The 18,745-nt window shown below is 40.6% G+C and overlaps 2 protein-coding genes across 3 annotated transcripts; one reads left to right on the top strand and one right to left on the bottom strand.

Annotated features, from left to right (window-relative positions):
* Positions 1-536: 536 nt before the first annotated feature.
* Positions 537-11,714, top strand: Crc (bZIP transcription factor crc). Of its 2 annotated transcripts, XM_071776491.1 has the most exons (3): positions 537-697; positions 3,270-3,611; positions 10,204-11,714. In XM_071776491.1, the coding sequence occupies exons 2-3, from the start codon at positions 3,395-3,397 to the stop codon at positions 11,076-11,078; spliced, it is 1,092 nt and encodes a 363-aa protein (XP_071632592.1). In that variant the 5' UTR covers positions 537-697; positions 3,270-3,394; the 3' UTR covers positions 11,079-11,714. The 2 variants fall into 2 exon arrangements, with proteins under 2 accessions (XP_071632592.1, XP_071632593.1); XM_071776492.1 differs by lacking the exons at positions 537-697; positions 3,270-3,611 and adding an exon at positions 5,761-6,822.
* Positions 11,715-13,160: 1,446 nt separating this feature from the next.
* LOC139811956 (probable E3 ubiquitin-protein ligase RNF144A-B) lies at positions 13,161-17,687 on the bottom strand. Its single transcript, XM_071776490.1, has 4 exons — positions 16,108-17,687; positions 15,829-15,991; positions 15,380-15,702; positions 13,161-15,238 (listed from the first exon to the last, which is right to left on the bottom strand). The coding sequence occupies exons 1-4, from the start codon at positions 16,816-16,818 to the stop codon at positions 15,002-15,004; spliced, it is 1,434 nt and encodes a 477-aa protein (XP_071632591.1). The 5' UTR covers positions 16,819-17,687; the 3' UTR covers positions 13,161-15,001.
* Between the last annotated feature and the right edge of the window lie 1,058 nt (positions 17,688-18,745).

Here is an 18,745-nt window from a genome sequence, read left to right as displayed (position 1 = left end):
CGTCCTTTCCTTCTCACACATTAAAATAAAAAATTTTTTTGATTTTTATTTGAAAAGAATTGTTAAAACTCAAGGATAAAGCTCTCAATAACAATAAATAAACTAACAAAGGCATAATCGCGCATAAATAGCGGATCTAGCCCGCATAATTGGCGCATAATCACTAGATTTTTTGCGCATAATGAAGGCATAATCAGGCATTTTTTCCTGGCATAATTCATAGGTGTTCAAAAGCATAAAGTGCCTATAGGATGAGCTCAGCTGTACTCAGCCGCGCTTTTGCTGTTTGTTGACGAGGGGATTAGAGAGGAGAAGAGAAAGGAACGACGGTGCTGCCTCTATCGCTGTCCCCCCGTACTGCCACGTCCGTGGCAGTACTGCCTCGCCCAAAAATCCAGCGAGTTTGTCCCCCCTGCTCGGGCATGGCCAATCGCGCGGGAAAGCGATCGAGCGAGAGGTCACCGACATGTGGAGGGGAATGGGTCACGTGATCGATCGAAACTCCGACTGATCCGGAGCGGAAGCCGACGGCGCCGACGCGTTCGGCGTTGCTGAATTCTCCCATTCCCCATCCATGAAGCTCACGAGGAAGACGTTTGGATTATCTCTACGCTCCAGAATACGGGCAAGATGAGTCTGTAGTTTAACGAAGAACTTGCACACGCAAGTGTGCCAACGCCCCTTAAGTAATCATGCCGTAAGTAACAGAATTTCACTTGTCTCGTGGGTTATTTCGCGTCGCGCGTCCGGATCTGAAACACGCGTGCCGCAACGGAGGCCGTTTGGCCATCTTGTGAGTCATCATGGACGCGAATTGGTGTCATTTGTGGAGACCGCGATGGAGACATGGCCGTTCCGTTTGCCTACGTCGCGAGACATTTCGTCGTCCGATCGCGCATCGCGTTGATTATATGCGACGCAAATATCGCAATTCGTGCACATTGCCCGATCTGAACCCGCCGAGAGATCTTGCCAAACGATAGCCTCGCATTGCGTCATGATGCATCATACATTGATACGTAACTGTTTTTCGGTTTCCCAGTATCTGCGCGAAAGAAAAGTCATCTTCCGCCAAGATAAGCGGGAAATAATCATTGATTTCCGGCCCGAGACTTGACATCTGCGTCGTTATCCATTTTTCGGATGTAAATAATTTGCAGAATTTGTGAGAAATGTATTAATTATATTAAAAATATATAGAAAATTTATGGTATTTTTTATTATGGCTGAAGAAGACTCGGTGTAGTACCAAATACCAATTTATTTTTGTATATATCTATTAAAATAATAATACATTGATTAAGTTAATTGTTAAACTATTGTTGCTCGTTTATTGGTCTTTGTCATTTATAGTAGAAAATTTATGTTCTCTTTAACAGAGAGAACTGCGATTAATTTCCATTATTTAAGTATTACGTATCGTTTATTTGCTGCAACAATGTCATAACTCGAAAAACAAAGTTTTCCAGAAAATAAGTTTGAATGTTTTGAATTAACAAAGAAGTCAACGCTCTGATTATGAGCTAACCTATGTAAGAAGGTCAACGGTCAAAATACGAGCAAAATAAGGATATTGATTTCAAAATAAAATCTAATTTATTTACAACTGTACTTATGTCTTTCTACCAATGCAGATTTAACTTTAATCTCGATTTAACTTACTTTTATCTTTTTTTAGAAGTAGAAAAAAATAAAAAGTAAGTTAAATGGAGATTAAAATTAACTCTCCGTCTATATACGTGAGTCTACGGCGTCAATCAAAATAATATCTGTTCGTAATTATAAAACCTGCTAAAAAATATTAAATAAACTATGTTTATCAAAATTATTACAAAATCGTCAACTACAATGTAGACACATGTTTCATGATATTTTTCAGATTTTTAAAAATATTTTAAGATATAGGAAAAAATAGCGTTGAACGTAACAGACCCACGTATACACTCCGAGGGTGCAAAAAACGTACACACAGATGGAAGATTAATCTGCATTGGTAGAAATGGACATTGGTCTTCTTTAGCAACAATAATTCAACATGAAAAAAGAATAAGAAAGTCCAGATTAAAAATTAATAAAGAGGAAGAGAACATATAAAAGTTAACATACGACGAATAACGCAACATCGTTTTGATTCATTGACTCAATATATTTGTGAACACTTTAATTTATTCTTATGATATTCAATATTTCTATTTTATACGCTCTAACAATGGATTTGACCTCTGCCATATTTCTTATCAAACAGACCAGCGTTGTATTGTCGCGATTTTTATTCTGTTATATGAATTTAATCATGGTGATACTTTGTAATTAGCTTATATGTTCTCTTTCTCTTTATTAACTTTTCATCTTGACTTTCTCATTCTTTTTTTATATGAAATTGTTGCTGAAGAAGACTAGATACAGTCGAAACATTCAATTGTTTTTAATATACTATTGTAAATAAATTAGATTTTATTTTAAATTACCATCCTTATTTTGCTTGTATTTTGACTGTTGACTTTATATAGATTTGAATATTTTGAGTTATTAAATATTTGTATAATATTTTTAAATACGATTTTGGAGTAATAACTGATTGTAAAAGAATAAAAATATCTAATTATATATTAGCTCTTTATTCCGTGTATTAAATTATCACCATTCTTTTACAAACAACTCAAAAAATAGTATATTGTACATACATACAACTAGTGGAAAAAGTGGTCGATTCTGAATGAGTGTGACGACCACTCTTCCCACGAGTTCATACTATTTTTCCTAACAAGAGCGTGAAACAGGCCGCTTTTTGCGCTTGTTTTACAATTTCATTTCTCCACTAGTTGAGAAATGGCTCCATGTTTCAACGCTTACGTCATCATTGCGAAATAGATCGTTTTGTTCACTCAAAACAAGCGCGAAAAGCGGCCCATTTTTACGCTCGCGTTAGGAAAAATAATTTTTTAGTTATGTTTTTGTTGTAGCAAAGGTAGCAAATGAACGATATACACATATCTTTGAAAAAAAGTGAAAGGAGAAAGTAAATTCATCAATTTAATCATTTACATATTGTAATGAAAATCATGGAAAATATCGGAAAATTGGAGTAATTAGAAATTAAAAAGAAATTAAAAATCAGTCATTTCGACTGCTTTTTGGTAGTTCTAGTTTGGCGTTAAAAACATCTACTTAATAGGCATAAAAATAAACAAACAGGGGAAATGTTAATTTTTTTCTTTCTTATTAATATTTTTTTATAATTAACATGGAAATTATTCTTTATTTTTCAGTGCCAACATGGCGCTCGCCGCGAGCTACGTCGCTAACCCGACACAAATTTCTTTTCATCATTCTTTAATATCCCTCGGTTGGATTTGCATCGAAGATATCATCGAATCGGAATCAAGATCAGGAGATGTCGCATTTGTGGAAGGACGAGCCGGTGTCCCCCAGTGGGTCACCGTCGCTAGATGTTTATGATGTTGAGGATTGGCCTTTATATGAGTCTGTAGATTTCTCTAACAATGCTGCGGAAATTGTTATGTACGATGACAATTTCTCCCGTGCACAAAGGGCAACAAAATGTCTAGAAGTATTGGACGAATGGATCAAAGACGAATATATCAAAGAAGGTAAAATATCTTGTTAAATTAATTTTAACTTACTTTTGTTTGACGGCATTCATATCAGTGAAAAATACTCATATCATATATAATGTTAAATCAGCGACGTAAATCGGTGATAATTAATATTCAATGATATTGTATCTCATGTTAAACAAAAAACTGGAGAGATCTTATAATTTTCAGTATCTTCAAATGCACAATATGTATAGTAGGCGTCATTAATGCCTTCCACCTGCATAGTACATGTAACGTGCACTATAGAAATCCCAAGAACACAGCTAGGCATTAATGACGCCTTCTGTACATACATATGTAATGTTTTGTTATTCTAGAACATGATTAACATACAAGAACACAATTTTAAAAATCTTGCATGAATAGCCTTATCTCCTTAAGCTCTTATCTAAGAACAGTAAAAGTCAAGTCAGAATTATAAATCAGAATATATGAAGCAGAAGCAGTAATTGTACATATGAAGATAAATAGAAAATTATATATCATAAATATTAATTTTCTTCTTCTTTTCTTTATAATGTAAACAACGTGCATATCGCAATATGAGTTAACAAAATACAAAAATCCATTTGAAAACGTAACTTCTAATCTTAGGTCATTTTGATTTTTGACCTGATTTTATAAATAAGATTTATATATATATAATATAATTCAGTAAATCACTGATATGACTCGAGTATTTCTACTAAATGTCATTACTAAATTAGATGACGAATGCTATGCTTTAATAAATTTGGAGTTTATTTTTCTTGAGCAAGGAAAATTGCTATTTGAAAAAATGGCGATATTTTTGTAGTAACTTTAATTTTCAATGTAATGTTTCCGTAATTAAAAATTGCATGAGACTACTGTGACTACTGTGAAAACTTGCTCGAATTTAATCTCCAATTTAATTAGAGAGAGAATTTGTCATTAAAATTAACATATCGAAAATATGAAACTCAGTGTGTCAAAGATATTCATCCTAGTTTGTTGTCAAGGCTCTGGAAGATGCCGTCGAAACTTGTTGCTCAATATTCTGAAACATTAATGAGCCAGATTTACATTCTTGACAAATTATTATTTTTTTCTTTTTGCTTTTGTTATCACATACAGACATTGATACGGTTATTTGTTGTGTGACGAATAGCCCGTGCTATTGACAAATGTCGATCGGCTTACTGAAATAATTAATCAAAAGGAAATAAAATGTGTCAAATTTATCCAGTAATTTTTTTAGAAATCGGCGACATTTATCATAATGTCTAATGATTCTAACGTCACAAGAGATAATTACTTATACATATAATTACTATAATTGATTAGTTACGTGACTACATTTCAAGATGGAGTATATCTGCATGAGCTTTAATATAACTGTCGCGCACCACTTGCTTCCGGGGGAAAAAAAAAGGCTTATGTCTGGCGTCAAGTCGCAGAGATCCTCATGTTTATGTAATTACTAATTACATATCGCACAATTTTCACACATTACAACACATCTGGGCGGTGAAAAATCTCAATCGCCATATTATCGCTTTACCGCATATTAAACGACACCGTTATTAATAGGCGGATTTAAACAGAGACGGTCGCGCGTCATAGACCTCGGCAGGGATAACGCAGCGTTCTCGATATTCCAAAGCGAGATGCAAAAGACTTCTTTATGCTTTCGAGCGATACTTCGCAATATCCGCGCGCGCAGATATAATCGAGCGGCAGACCATGGTAAAGGACACAAGACTCGCGTGAATGCGCATTAAAGAATCGCCTACTTTTCACATTTTTCCCTACTGCGTAAAAAAAAAATGTGAAAACTGGTATTTTCGTTCGATTTCGTATCCCGACTATCGCTTTCATTCTCTCTCGCTGGCACCGCTCGGCACATGCGTCTCTCTTTTTCTCCCTCGCTCGCTCCTTGTCACTCCAGTGACTCCAGCGCGCTCCTCTCCTTTTTTTTCTGCAAAAGAGAGTGGGACAAACTGGTTAACCTCTACGCGAATGGCTCCAGCTTGTGGGACGATAGGGGGGTGACGGCGGTGTCAGCGCGGCGCGATTGAAAGAGGAGGGAGTAGGGGCGACGGAGGGGAAAGTCCAAAGATAAGCAGGAGTGGTTTCTCGGCAGTATACAGGCCACCGAAGTCCAATTTGCACGATCGCGGTTCGCTCGAGCCATCGCGCTGCATCAGTATTTAATTACTCGCCGTCTACGGAGTCCGCGACATCTCGTCTTTTATCAGTGTCTTCCTATCGCGGTATCGCGCTCCATCTCTGACACCTCGATTGTTGTGCGCGCTTATCTATCACGTGGAAACGCCTGTTTCCCGCTTCTGGGATCTCCGTCGGTTTCCCGCGCGAACACGGAAAATTCCGCGTGTCCGTCCCACGCGGAGCGGAACGCGCAGTTCAGTTTCCTCGAGTTCTTCGTACTATCGAGCAAAGAAGCGGAGCTAAAGAAGCGGAGCACGCGGCTCCCGTGAAATTGCGCACCGGACGGTAACATTGGACACTCGCCAACACCGAGAACACGTGGTCGCGCATCGACTACCACGTGTCGTGTTTCAGAAAGATCGAGATTCTCGGAATCTTTACAATACAGAGACGACAGAGTACCACGTGAGTTCGCGGATCACGTCGAGCATCACGGTCCGGAGTAAGCGTGGGACGAGTTGTCGCGAAACATCTGCGAGGCATTTGTGGAAGTCGGCGAGAGACGCATCAGCAGGAGGCCACGCGTTTGAACGGATATTTGTCTGTGCATGGGCACGACCGTACAAGTAGTGACCTGAAGAGAACGGTGGCGCGGCGCCGGTAGCCCCTATACGAGACTGGCATCATTAAAGTTGATCCGTGAAAACGACCGGTCGTCTCGATGGTGGAGTGTACTAATGTTATATAATAGCATGCAGTTCGCATATCGGTACACGTGGAATCGAGAGATCATCGTCAACTCCCAGAAGCTCGTGAAAAGACGCTGAATATCGGCCGTGCCCGTCGCGATTACACGTGGGAGGATCGCAACGTTCTTCTCGACGTCCACGTACGAGCCGCGGCAGCGCGCTACGTCGTCGGCGTTACCGAAGAAACGAACGTATTGGGATTATCGGCCCTTACCAACCAGCTACATTAGATACAAACTCCCACCTGATCTCTCTCCCGTCCCTTTAACAAGGAAAACACACCAGACCGCGCGCAATTACCATGGCTGCCTTATGTTACAGCGGTAGGTTTCCTTCTCCCCCTTTCGTTCGCTTCCCCTCCATCCAGACGGGTTGCTCCAAGAGTCGAGGCATAATATAGAATTTATTATCTGGGCGGGGGAGCAGAGGGGACAGAAATGTTATCTGGTCACATTGTAAATGTAGACATAACGATCTCTTGGTTCTGTGTTAGTTGTATGGTTACTATTACAGCTGCTGGCATGACGTACTTCGCGTTCTTTATAACGCGAAATAATATCGAAACGCTCGCCAATTAAAAGGCATACCTCTGTAAGCCTGTTACTTTCCTCACGTAAAATTTCGTTCTACAAATGCTACTCGATCGCTTTAAACAGCATTTGCAATGTTTAACGTATTGCAGCTGTCCGCTTTTGAATAGGTTTTCTTTATTCATCAGAAAATCAATCCGTCAAATTGTGCGCTTTTAGTCAGAAATTAAAATGAGCAATTCGTTTGTATACAACGTACTTTGATCCTTCCCACGTTAGGTGAATTTCACTTTTAAGGTGTCTATTAAAAAAAATCAGAGCATTCTGTGGAAAACCAGAAAATGTTTTAAAAATTGTTTCTTTAAGGATCTCGCCTTTATTTTCTTTATAGATATGGATAGTATATGTTTTTATGTGCAGTGCTTCAGAAAGAAGAAGTCTGTTGTATCGGAGATGAAATTCTTTGACGCACTCTTAACTTTTTTCTCCACGATTATATTAGAGTCTCTCTAATAAGAGTCGCGACATCTTGAGTTCTGGCAAAATTCTGCGAGAGAGAAGGATATAAGAGAGAAAGAGAAAGCGATATACTAGCGATATACATTCATATCGCTTTTTCTTTCTCTTTTATATCTCTTTCTGTTTCTCGTGCTTTTGCCAAGAAATGCGAACCAATCAAAAGTTACTGCTCTGTGTCGCGACTCTTATTAGAGGGACTCTAGATTATATGAACTAATTAAAAAGCCCACATATATTATATATATATAATAAACGAGTTTATTTTAGATTTGTATCTAAGGATTTTTTTGAAAACGAACGAATTTAAAAAATTTTTCCAAGATTTCACCCTCGCACTTATTTTTGCATATAAGCTACACGTATATAAACCACACGGAGTCTGGACGACTCCAGTATCATAAGTTTCGAAAAATCAACGTATTGTAATTTTTTTTTCTTTTTTTTTTAATCAATCGTAAATTTTCTAAGAATTATGATGTTAATCTCAGAATTTTTTTGTCAAAAGAAAAATTATTATCAAAAAATACTCATTAAAAAATATAAATGATAATTCCAAATAGTTTCAAAATTTCATTGGGGTCCCTGAGATCCCGGTGTGGCTTTCGAGGGTTAAGTAAACAACATCCCGATGTTGTTCGTCATCGAAACGTATCTCGCGCACTTCCCATTAGCGCTCGGCGACAGATGAAACTCCAGACTTGCGGCCCAGCAGAGTTTGAAGTGAAAATAAAAGATAAAACGCGAAATCGCATACTCCATAATGTAAACAACAGGCATACGCGAATATCAGGAGAATTCTCAGCAATATATTTGGCGTACATAAGTATTAAGTGTCGCTTAGAAATTTATAATCTATTCACATCGATCTCGATATCACTATTTGCACTTTTAACACGTTATCAAGCCAATTATCCCGTTCGTTACGGAACATTTTTGTAAAACTATATTACTGATTATGAGATAGATATACCGTTGAAAAAAAATCAGTCTTATCTCTAGGATACTTGATAGATATCAATCCATTTCCTTAAGAGAAACAGAAGAGTATAAAAACTATAACAATAACCTCAACGTATGTACAAAAACTTTTAAGAAAACAGATATGCGAGTGTTAAAATAATATCATATTTAAAAGCGCTGTTACACGTGCGCGTACATACATTTTTAGAGATACCAATTTAACTGTACTCGCGTATCTCTGTTTTCCTGAAAGTTCTTTGTGCATTTCTAGCATTTAACGTCATCCGAATACAGAAGTGGTCTTATCTAACCTTCTGCCCCCTGTATTTAAATGAAGATAACATCCACTAGCTACTGCTGATCAAAGTTTCATAAAATAGGTCACGGCTGTCGTAGAGAGTGCGAAAATTATTCAATTGCAACGTCACGCACTCCCAGGTCCTTGGTCAGCTACATCCCCAGAAAGAGACTGTACTTTCCAGAAAGATAGAGCATTTTAATAACGTTCGTATAAGGTCGAGTTCTGTAAAACCGCCGCATGTGCAGTCATTAATAGCAATTTAAAAAAAAGGACATTTTTTTCAAAAGCGTCACTTTGCATACGGAATAACAAATCGCTGCAACAGCCAAGCGATTGATCTCATTTTAAAATGAGATTGCAAATGAGGAACTTGTTTTCCTAGCAGTTAACGTCCATGAAATTGTATTTAACGCGCCACACCTATTTATTGTTCGCACGCGTTGCAACTTAGCTATTGGCTCGGAACATCTCGATCGTTTTAATCGAATTCACGTTAGATATAAAAATATTGCGAGCCGTGTTACTTGGCAGGGGGCACGATTACATAAAACTAATCTCTTTACCCGGGCACCACGAGCGCGCCAGCTGATACCGTAGAATGAGGAAGAGAACTCGACTTGATGCCGCTTGATAAAACATAGAAAGATGGATAGCGTAATTTCCAGAACGTAATACGCGGTAAACAGTTCTTAACGTTATGGGAAATACGGGGATCGATCATTCTCTAGACGTGGTTGCATATTTGCCGCCCGTGCCGCGTTTCCCAGAGGCGCGCTAAAGCTATTGCGTCTCACGTTATCCAATAACAATCCACATATACCAGGAAATATAATATCGCCAATGTGATTCATTTGCAAACTAATGAATGCATCACGAGCGTGGCTGGCGCGCGCGAACTGATACGCGATGTCAATTAGAAATAGGACGGGCGCGTTTCGATCTACGGCGCCGTCGATGTCAGTCGCGGCGTATCCCGACCCTGCCTAAAGAATTGCGCGATATTGCTCGCGCACGCGGACTGCGGAATTCCTCAAGCAAGAGTTTGGACACCGTCTGTCATTTTCAGCCTAACTATGAATATGCGTTTTTCAAAAATGTTTTCAAATCAAGTTTAATATCTGCACAGTTTATTGATACAAACATGAATTTAATTCGATAGTTTATATGTACAAATATTATTATTATTATTATTATTATTACAAGTAATCTGTAAAATAAATAAATTTCTTTGTAGTTAGCCTGAAACGCATATGATCAATCAAAAATTGTTTAAATGGTGTCCAAACTCTTACTTGAAAAACTCTAGCAGATTGTCGCACGGAGAGCAACATCAAAAGTTTAGACATACAAACAACTACTGTACTAATCAAGATTTATTGTCCGTTTGCTTGCAGAACACTTTTCTGATTGGCTGGAAGAAAAGATAAATTTGCCGATATATGATAATCTATCCTATTTCGAAAACAACCTAAACAAACTGCCGCAACCAACTGCTCCGTATCCTCTCGCGAAGGTACCACAGCAGCAACAGCAACAACAGCATGACAACACGCAAACCCTCTTGCAGGAGTTCGAAACGGTTTTGACGGACGTCGAGGCTTGCCATCAGATAATTCTGCCAACCAGTTCGACGCTTACTCCTCCGCAATCGCCCTCGCATAAAACGATCAATGTGGACACCCAATTGCTGGTAACCTTGCAGCCCGTGCAACCGTTCGCCGGCAATCAGCCGATATACGATATCGTTCCATCTGAAGAGCCGACGTACGTGAGCGATACACCGCGTCAATGGAACGTCGAAAGCATATCGCTGAATCCTCTCGGGGGGGATGTTGCGAATGAATTGGCGGTAGTGGACGAATACGTTCGCTCGCACACCAAGGATATACCGTCTCCCTCAAGCCCGTGTAGTTCCGGTGGTAGTAGCATCTCGACCGATGACTCCACCGACGATCCCGATTGGAGTTTCGAAACCGAGAGAAAAAGCCTGAAGCAAACGGTTCACGATTCTTCGAAGCTTCGTCATAAACCGTACTCTCGATCGTCTCTCGATGACAAGAAAGTAAGGAAGAAGGAGCAGAATAAGAATGCGGCTACTCGTTACAGGCAGAAGAAGAAACAGGAGGTCAAGGAGATACTGGGCGAAGAGCGCGAACTGGCGGAGCATAACGAAAAGCTGAAAGAGAAATTGAAAAGTCTGCAACAAGAGATAGGATATCTGAAGGGATTTATGAGGGATGTGTTCAAGGCCAAGGGTTTTCTCAAATAATCCATTCGTCCAGGAACCCTCACCGCCGTCAACATAATTGTTAATTTTAGATATTATATCCATTAGTTTTTTTATTTTTAGATGTTTTGTTTTTGCCACTAACTATTTTACAATTGTACTAATATTTTTAATACGGTAATTCACGTTTCACACGTTATCTGTTTGTTCGTGATTTTCTTATTTCTTAACAAGTATTCGTCAATATATATATATATATATATATACATATATACGTAATAATGCGTACGCAGCTTTTTAGAGAAAGTCTACAGACAAACAAATCGTACCTACTCGAAAGAGAAGGCGCATGCAAGGATAAAACGCGAGAAAGAAGTCTAAAGTTACACCTACTTTTAGAATAAAATGTACATTAGGGACGACCTAATAATCCACTAGAGAACGAGATCCATCAACCATCTAAGCACGGTGCGTTAGATAACGCGTGTAAACTGTCGAGTACGCATATGAAGCTTTAACGAGCGGAAACTTGCTTACTCGTATGCATTCCACCAGTTATCTACCGCACCTCTCACGAATGCGAATCTTTTCATTCCGATTAATTTTTACCCTTTATTGCATATTATACTTTCATACGGCAAATTATGTAGAATATAATAAATGGGTTCAATGAAACAAGTGTACAAATGTTATTTACTCACTAGAGATCTGCTTGCAGGCCGATGACTGTTTTATTCATCCGAAGAGAATTCAGAAAAATTCTATTCATAATTTATCTTATGTGAAAAGCATCCAACACTGTTGGCATGTGTATACATCGATCCTTTATTGTTCTCTAATGAAGAAAATCATTGTCAAGAGAAACTATACAAGAATTGTATGTGTTTGTTGCCAGACGAATCTTAGCTCGCAGATAAATAACTTGGCAGATTAAAATTTGAGATAAAACAACGTCTACTTGAACGATGATGCACCAATATTTTTATTAACGGAGAATCAGATAATTTCCACAGACGAATTTAGAGTCCAAAAAATGTGCATTGAGTTTCTCGACGCACAGATTGTTTACATTATTATCACGCTATCTGATAAAACAGGCTTTAACAAGCTTAATTATATGTATACGATATATAGCTCTAGGAGGGGGGAGTGTCATCAGGTGGTCTCGCTTGAAGATCATAATCAGCTTTCTTCCTAACCGACGCCTTTTATTTTCTTGTTATCTGTATTATTTATCTCCTTTTAACTGCACTTCCTGTATTTCGTATTTTCTGACCCCACTTGAATAATATACTTGTTTAATTTTAATATCATGGTGTAAGAATAACAGTGCGGCTAAAGGGAAATTTCATAATATTTAGATTTATACATTCAACGAGCATAAATAATATTTAAATTTATACATTTTCACCTTTTTGCACTGGATTTACACCTGATATGATCTCGCAAGAATTTTTTTTTATTCCCCTTATTGAGACACCCGAGAAAATTTCCTCGTTCTCTCGTCGGCCCTGTACAAACATCGTCGTAGTGGGTAGTGGGGCAAAAGTAGAAACGGCAAGAGTTGGGCAGCCTTCCCTCCCTCCTCGATTCCGCTGGCCTGAAACTCCCGGAGAGGCCTGTTAAATTTAACGGGACAATTTTAAGCGCGTTCGTGACATTACCGCCGATACAAAAATGTAACTCGCCTAAAAAGAAAGGGACTAGGGCCGCCAGGGCCGGGGTACGGCAAAAGCGAGAGAAATGTTTTCAGATTACGGCCGCTATATAGCAAACACAGACAGAGTTATCGTCCTTTTTATCAGTTAAAATCTCGCACGCTAGACACGAGTCGCAGAAATAATTTATGCCGCATTTCTTGGTTTTGACGTCATCGATATCGATTGGCCGACCTTGGGCAATTTCTTTCTCTATTTTGTACAAGATGCTGTACACATACATACATCTCATTAATATTTAACGAATTCTTGTTTTGTCTCCTCGCGCGCGCGTGCGAAAGCCGAATTTTCGGAAGCTCCTGCGGGTCGCTGGCAGCCAACATTAATAAATCCGAGAGTAGAGAAACGCCCGGACGGAAAAAAAATGTTCAGAGAGACAAACGCAGAACGTATACAGTAATTACACTCCTAGTTCATTGTATCTTTATTTTTTTTTTAACACACGAGTGCACACACACACACACTCAAATGCATAATTATACACACGTAAACGCACGTGTGTATCCCAGATAGTACAGATGATCATTATATGAAATCAAAAAGGATTCGTGAAATCCTTTTTGAGTTCATAACGATCATTTGTGCTATCTGGGATGTCTTCGTCTTCCGTCTTTTTATAATATTTACATGCGATATTAATACAACAAATGAGATATTTCAACAGTTGTGACGTAAAATAATGAAGTCGGCTACACAGAAAACTTATCAAATAACGCTAAACTGTTCGTATTACTTGCGAGAAATGCAATTTTGTCGAAAATGTAACGTCTTCCCACATCTCTTAAGCGTCCACATTTTACTATATATATACAAAATACCACATACATTTATTACGTAATCACATATATGTATATATTTTTTTTCTGTCGTTTCCTTGATATTCGTTTATTATTTGCGACGAGAAAACCTGTTTTCTTTTCTCTTGGAGATAACATATAACTATTGTCCAAAATTGATTATTTATTCCGTGACCTTCACAATAATCTAAATTTCATTTATAATAGGTGATTATCATGAATGTAATTAACACGTTTCGGTGCGAATTTACTTCATCGCGGATCCCGAGCTCCTGGAAGTGTAACTCTCTGTAGAGTCTCGCAATCACATGGCACATATTAATTTATAGATTCTTAATGTCAAACGTTAACTGCACAGCTCACACATCGATCGATAACGATAACGTGTTAAATACATATTTAACAACAACATTCTCTCGATTTCAATGATAAAATGCATGATCGTATGATATAGATCTTTTTATGTAATATAGTTAATTTTACGCACTATGCTTTTATACTCGTTTCTAAATTAATGTACATGTAATATACATGCGATTAAATCACCAAAGTAAACGTGAAAGCACCCACAAATTAAGATAACAAGAATAGAATATTGTGCAATCTAATACTTCACATAATCAAGATTCGTTTCACTATAAAAATGTAGATCTGAGCCTTGCATGGTAGTTCGATGCGGGCACACATATAGAGATATACACACACTGTATACTTAAAAATATGCATTATAATTTAAATATAATTTAGTTATAATACATAATCGAAGAATCGGGAAAAAATCAAATGATTATCGGCGTCCTGTTATCGCCACTTTACAAGGGCAAAAAAAATAAGCTGACAACCCAATTGATAGAAATCCAAACATAATTATAATTTAATAGCACAAATATTTTCATGACGCTCGATTGTAGCATGCTTTACGGCAGTATAATAAATCTAACGTCCGATATATGTATATAAATAAATTCCTGGAATGTTCCTGCGTAAGAATTCGTTATGAGTATTTGTAAATTATTAGACTTGGTTGAATCACATAATTAATTACGAGTCATCATATTGATTATTTTCTTTATAAAATTAATCATCATATAAAACTTATTAAGTGACTATATAAAATAAATGTATATCTGAACAAATATATTATAACTATACAAATTACAACATCTCTTATTCTGTCCAAACAACATCTAAAACATAAATATATAATTAATCACAATATGCTCTGTCTCTCTCCTCTCTTGACTGAGATATGCATTCTGCCCTTTTATATTATGTATCTTCTAGTAAGACGCAAAAAATAAAATAAAACGTAAACTTAACAAAATGCAATGTATATCTATATAGGTTGCCAATTATATTGTCTCCCATGTGTGGAAGCCTAGGAAAAGTGCTTATATTTTAGCTCAAAGAAATAATTAAGCGAGAATTCTATTAAAAAGTTTGGAAGGTCCTATGTTGTCGTGTCGCCTTCCTCTTGTTCGAGTCTGGAAGAGCCGCAGACGCGGCATTTACAGCATACGATGCAAGGTGCCGCTAATAACAGCAAGGGCGATGCGACAAGTAGAAGTATGCCAAAACCAGCGAAGATTCCGATAACTTGCGTTCGATGCCATATCACGGACGCACGTGAGTGGCCCAATTTATTCTTACATGGTCCCTTGTCGTAATGTCGCAACAGAAAGTCGTCCTGCGCATCAACAATTTAACAATCAATTTACATCCAGTGGCAGCATTATCATGTATAAAGATATAACGTTAGCAATGTTAAAGCAATGTTAAAGATTTGGAACGTAGACCGCATACTTTCTTTACCGTCTCAAATACTCACATCTAAGGATGCTAAGCAGTACCAGCAAAACACGTGTTTACATCTTTTGCACATCATTTGAGCACAACCTTCGTCCTTTTCTATCGGCACGGAACACATAGGACAACACTTAATGTGATCGCTACCGAACGGTATTCCTAATGGAAGATCTGAACAGGCCCCGTTGTGCCAAGGCTCACGACATACTGAACAGAAATTTGTGGAGCAGTTGGGACAGTGAACAGGACCTAAAGGAGTGCCGCTCTCACTCTTGCCGTTTATCGAACATATTGTTTCACAACCCGCTCGTGGACACCACGCACGTCCTTTGTCCATTGACACATCTGCACACAAATTACATTGATTGTATCAAAATGTTTAGTGCGCGGGCTTGATCATCTCGCGCGTAAAACTACACTTTTGCATCTGACGATGCATAACTGAATATAGACAGAGAATCTTGCACTTACCTCTATTTAAACGAAACTTGCAGTGTTTCTCCACGAGTTCCGTGTTGACAAGACTTGATATCTCTTTCAAGGATAGTATGGCGCCATGATCACACTGAGCATCAGGACAACTAATTTCATACGCGCCTTCCTCAATCTCAAACTCTACGTAGGCACGCATACACTAAAAAAAAAGAAAACAAATCATTAGAAGACAAAATCATAAATAATCATAATAATCTCTTTAATGTCTAACAACGCACACATTCTTTCGAAACTGACAACAGTTTAACAACTTACATCTTTACAATAGGAACAACCGCATCCCTCAATCTTAAATGTTTTGGAGAGAGAAGTGTCGACGAGACACAGCTTACAAAATATCCGTCCGATTGTCTGCTGCGAGCCCGCAGGAACAAAGTTGCCAGCAGCCAGGCTGTAGCGCGAACTGGACGCCAGGGACAAGAGGCTGGAGCAACGGGAGCAGACTCTGCTGCGATTTATGGGTCTCCCCTCGAGAGCGGAGGTGCTCAGTCCCACAGCCGTCTCGCACTTCCTCAACGCGCCTGGGCCCAGGTTCATCCAGCTGCCGCCACGTGCCTCGAGGCTCGCGCTGCTCTCAGGACGCAGGAGAGGCGCGTCCGCCTCCCTGCCGCCCGGCGCCGTTCTCTCCGTCAGGGAGAGATTCACCACGCTGGCCTCCTTGCGTATCAGGGGCAGCCGGATGCCGCTGCTGATCTTGGACGCCTTGTCGATCTTCTTCTGGCTGGTGATCTTGGCGGGTGGATTGACGGCGGTGACCGAACTGGTGGCGGCACCCATGTCCATCAGTGGTGCCCGTCGTAAGACGAGCGAGTGTAGGCTAGGCATCCCCTGGACGTCGCTGCCGGTTACGGACGACGAGGAGGCCCGCGTACGCCGTTCCCCCCGCGGCGAGGTGCTGGTGCTGCTCCCTTCCGCGCCCGTCGTCGCCGTCGCTGTTCGCTCGCCGCTGGCAGTAAGGGAACGCATGAACCCGGATAATCATATGTACATGGCAAACACGCACGGTTCACCCCGGTGTAGCTGCGCGGACGTCGATGGACCCACGCGCCGCTCGTCATAATCCCCGTCGTCGTACCGAGCCTCCGTCACCTCCCGCACATGCTCCAACGTGCCCTGTGCGTTAAGCTGCTGAAACGGCACCGTCGTCGAACCGCCGCCTCATCGTCCCCGACGATGTCGTAACTCGACCTTTCTCGCACCTGCTGCACACCGTTTGTTTGACGTTACATTTAGTGTTTCGTGTCGCGGTATCTAGCCCGCGGGACGGGCATGTCCGACCGCTGATGGACACACGACGTACGGAACACCCACAACAGCTGATCGTCCTCGGGCGCTTCAAGACAGACGGAGAAAGAGAGAGAGAGAGTGTGTGTGTGTGTGTGTGTGTGTGTGTGTGTGTGTGTGTGTGAGCACGCGCGCTCGCGCGCGCGTGTGTGTGCAAGATAACCGTCGGCGTGAAGGAGCGCGAGCAAACCGGAGTATACGCGCCGCACTGACGAACGTGCCGAGCGACGATGCGCGCTCGTACGCGAAATGCGGCGCCTCAACGATGAACGCCGCGGTCACTGCGCGCTACCGAGCTTCCCTGCTCCTCGCCTACTGCTATAGTGATCGCCGCAGGATCGTCCGCTTCGTCGTCGTCGTTCTCGCCGCCGTCGCCGTCGTCGTCGTCGTCGTCGTCGCCGTCGTCGTTGCGCTTTCACTATGTGTCCACGAGACGCGTCCCACTCCGTCGTGTCACCTATGTCAGCGCGCCGCGGTCTTTGCCAACATTTTCACCTTCGCCGTCGCGTATACAGTGTATACACTGCTGTGCGCGACACACGCACACGCGTGCGCGCACACAGAGTCAGAGAGAGAGAGAGAGAGAGAGAGAGAGACCCGTGCGCGCGCGCGTTCATAAATTATCCGACCCGCGATAGTACTTCCGCTCCCGCTTCCTCATTCGTTTTTCCTTCTCGCTCTCGCCGGGGAACGCCACGGTCGCGACGCGGGCCACCCTCGCGATTAGCGGGACCGCGCTTCTGTTTTAACGTTGTCGCATTGACGTTACACACCCTCCGCGGGTGATTCATTTGTTGGCGCGCATCGCGCGCGCGAAAAGTCGCGCGGAAGAGCTAGCTATACCTAGCTGGCGACATGCCGCGGGCGGGAGAAGCAGGAGAGAAAGAGCGGTGTAGCGTGTGGTTCCCGCGAGGGAACTCGCAAAAGCGCAATTTCGTTACTATATAATAACGTGACGTTCCGTCGAATGGTTGAATTCGCGTCGCCGTCCGATTCCGCCTAATTCAGCTACACTTTCTGCACTTTACTCCTCCTTCTCTTTCTTTCTCTCTGCCCCCCCCCCCCCCCGTATCTTCGGCTCACCGGGGCCCCGGGCTTTAAGCTCGCAATGTGCGCCTTCTGTTTGTCAGCTATAAACTCCTTATGACCTGATTCTTTTGTATTAAATTTTTATTTACAGTTTTAATTTGGAATTTACGCTGCCACTAATGTTTTTAATGAATTAGCGTGTCCTCAAGATTTTGTCAAGTTAAGTGCAACGAGAAGAAGCAGCTCACAGCTCACACGAACGGATCGATGACCGTTCTCAATCGATTGCGATATTGCTCGTTTCTTTTTGTGCGCGATAGGTATATACCCTGCATAAAACGTCTTATTCAAAAATATTGTTTCGCATTCACGAGATTTTGTCATGAATTCTGCTTTGCAACAATTTCGGATTGGATCACGGGCAATACTTTTCAGTGCAATACTGGGAATAGAACGTGAAAATCTTGTATGCCTCTGAATCCAAAAACAATTAGCAGAAGAAGTGAATCCTTTTTAATGCGAGAATTCGCATTTGTTTGAAGGTTATCGATTGCGATTGAATGCGAGGAATATTTTAAGC

The sequence above is a fragment of the Temnothorax longispinosus genome, chromosome 4 (genome assembly GCF_030848805.1).
Source record: "Temnothorax longispinosus isolate EJ_2023e chromosome 4, Tlon_JGU_v1, whole genome shotgun sequence".
NCBI lineage: Eukaryota > Metazoa > Arthropoda > Insecta > Hymenoptera > Formicidae > Temnothorax > Temnothorax longispinosus.
This window is presented reverse-complemented; position numbering and strand designations above follow the sequence as displayed.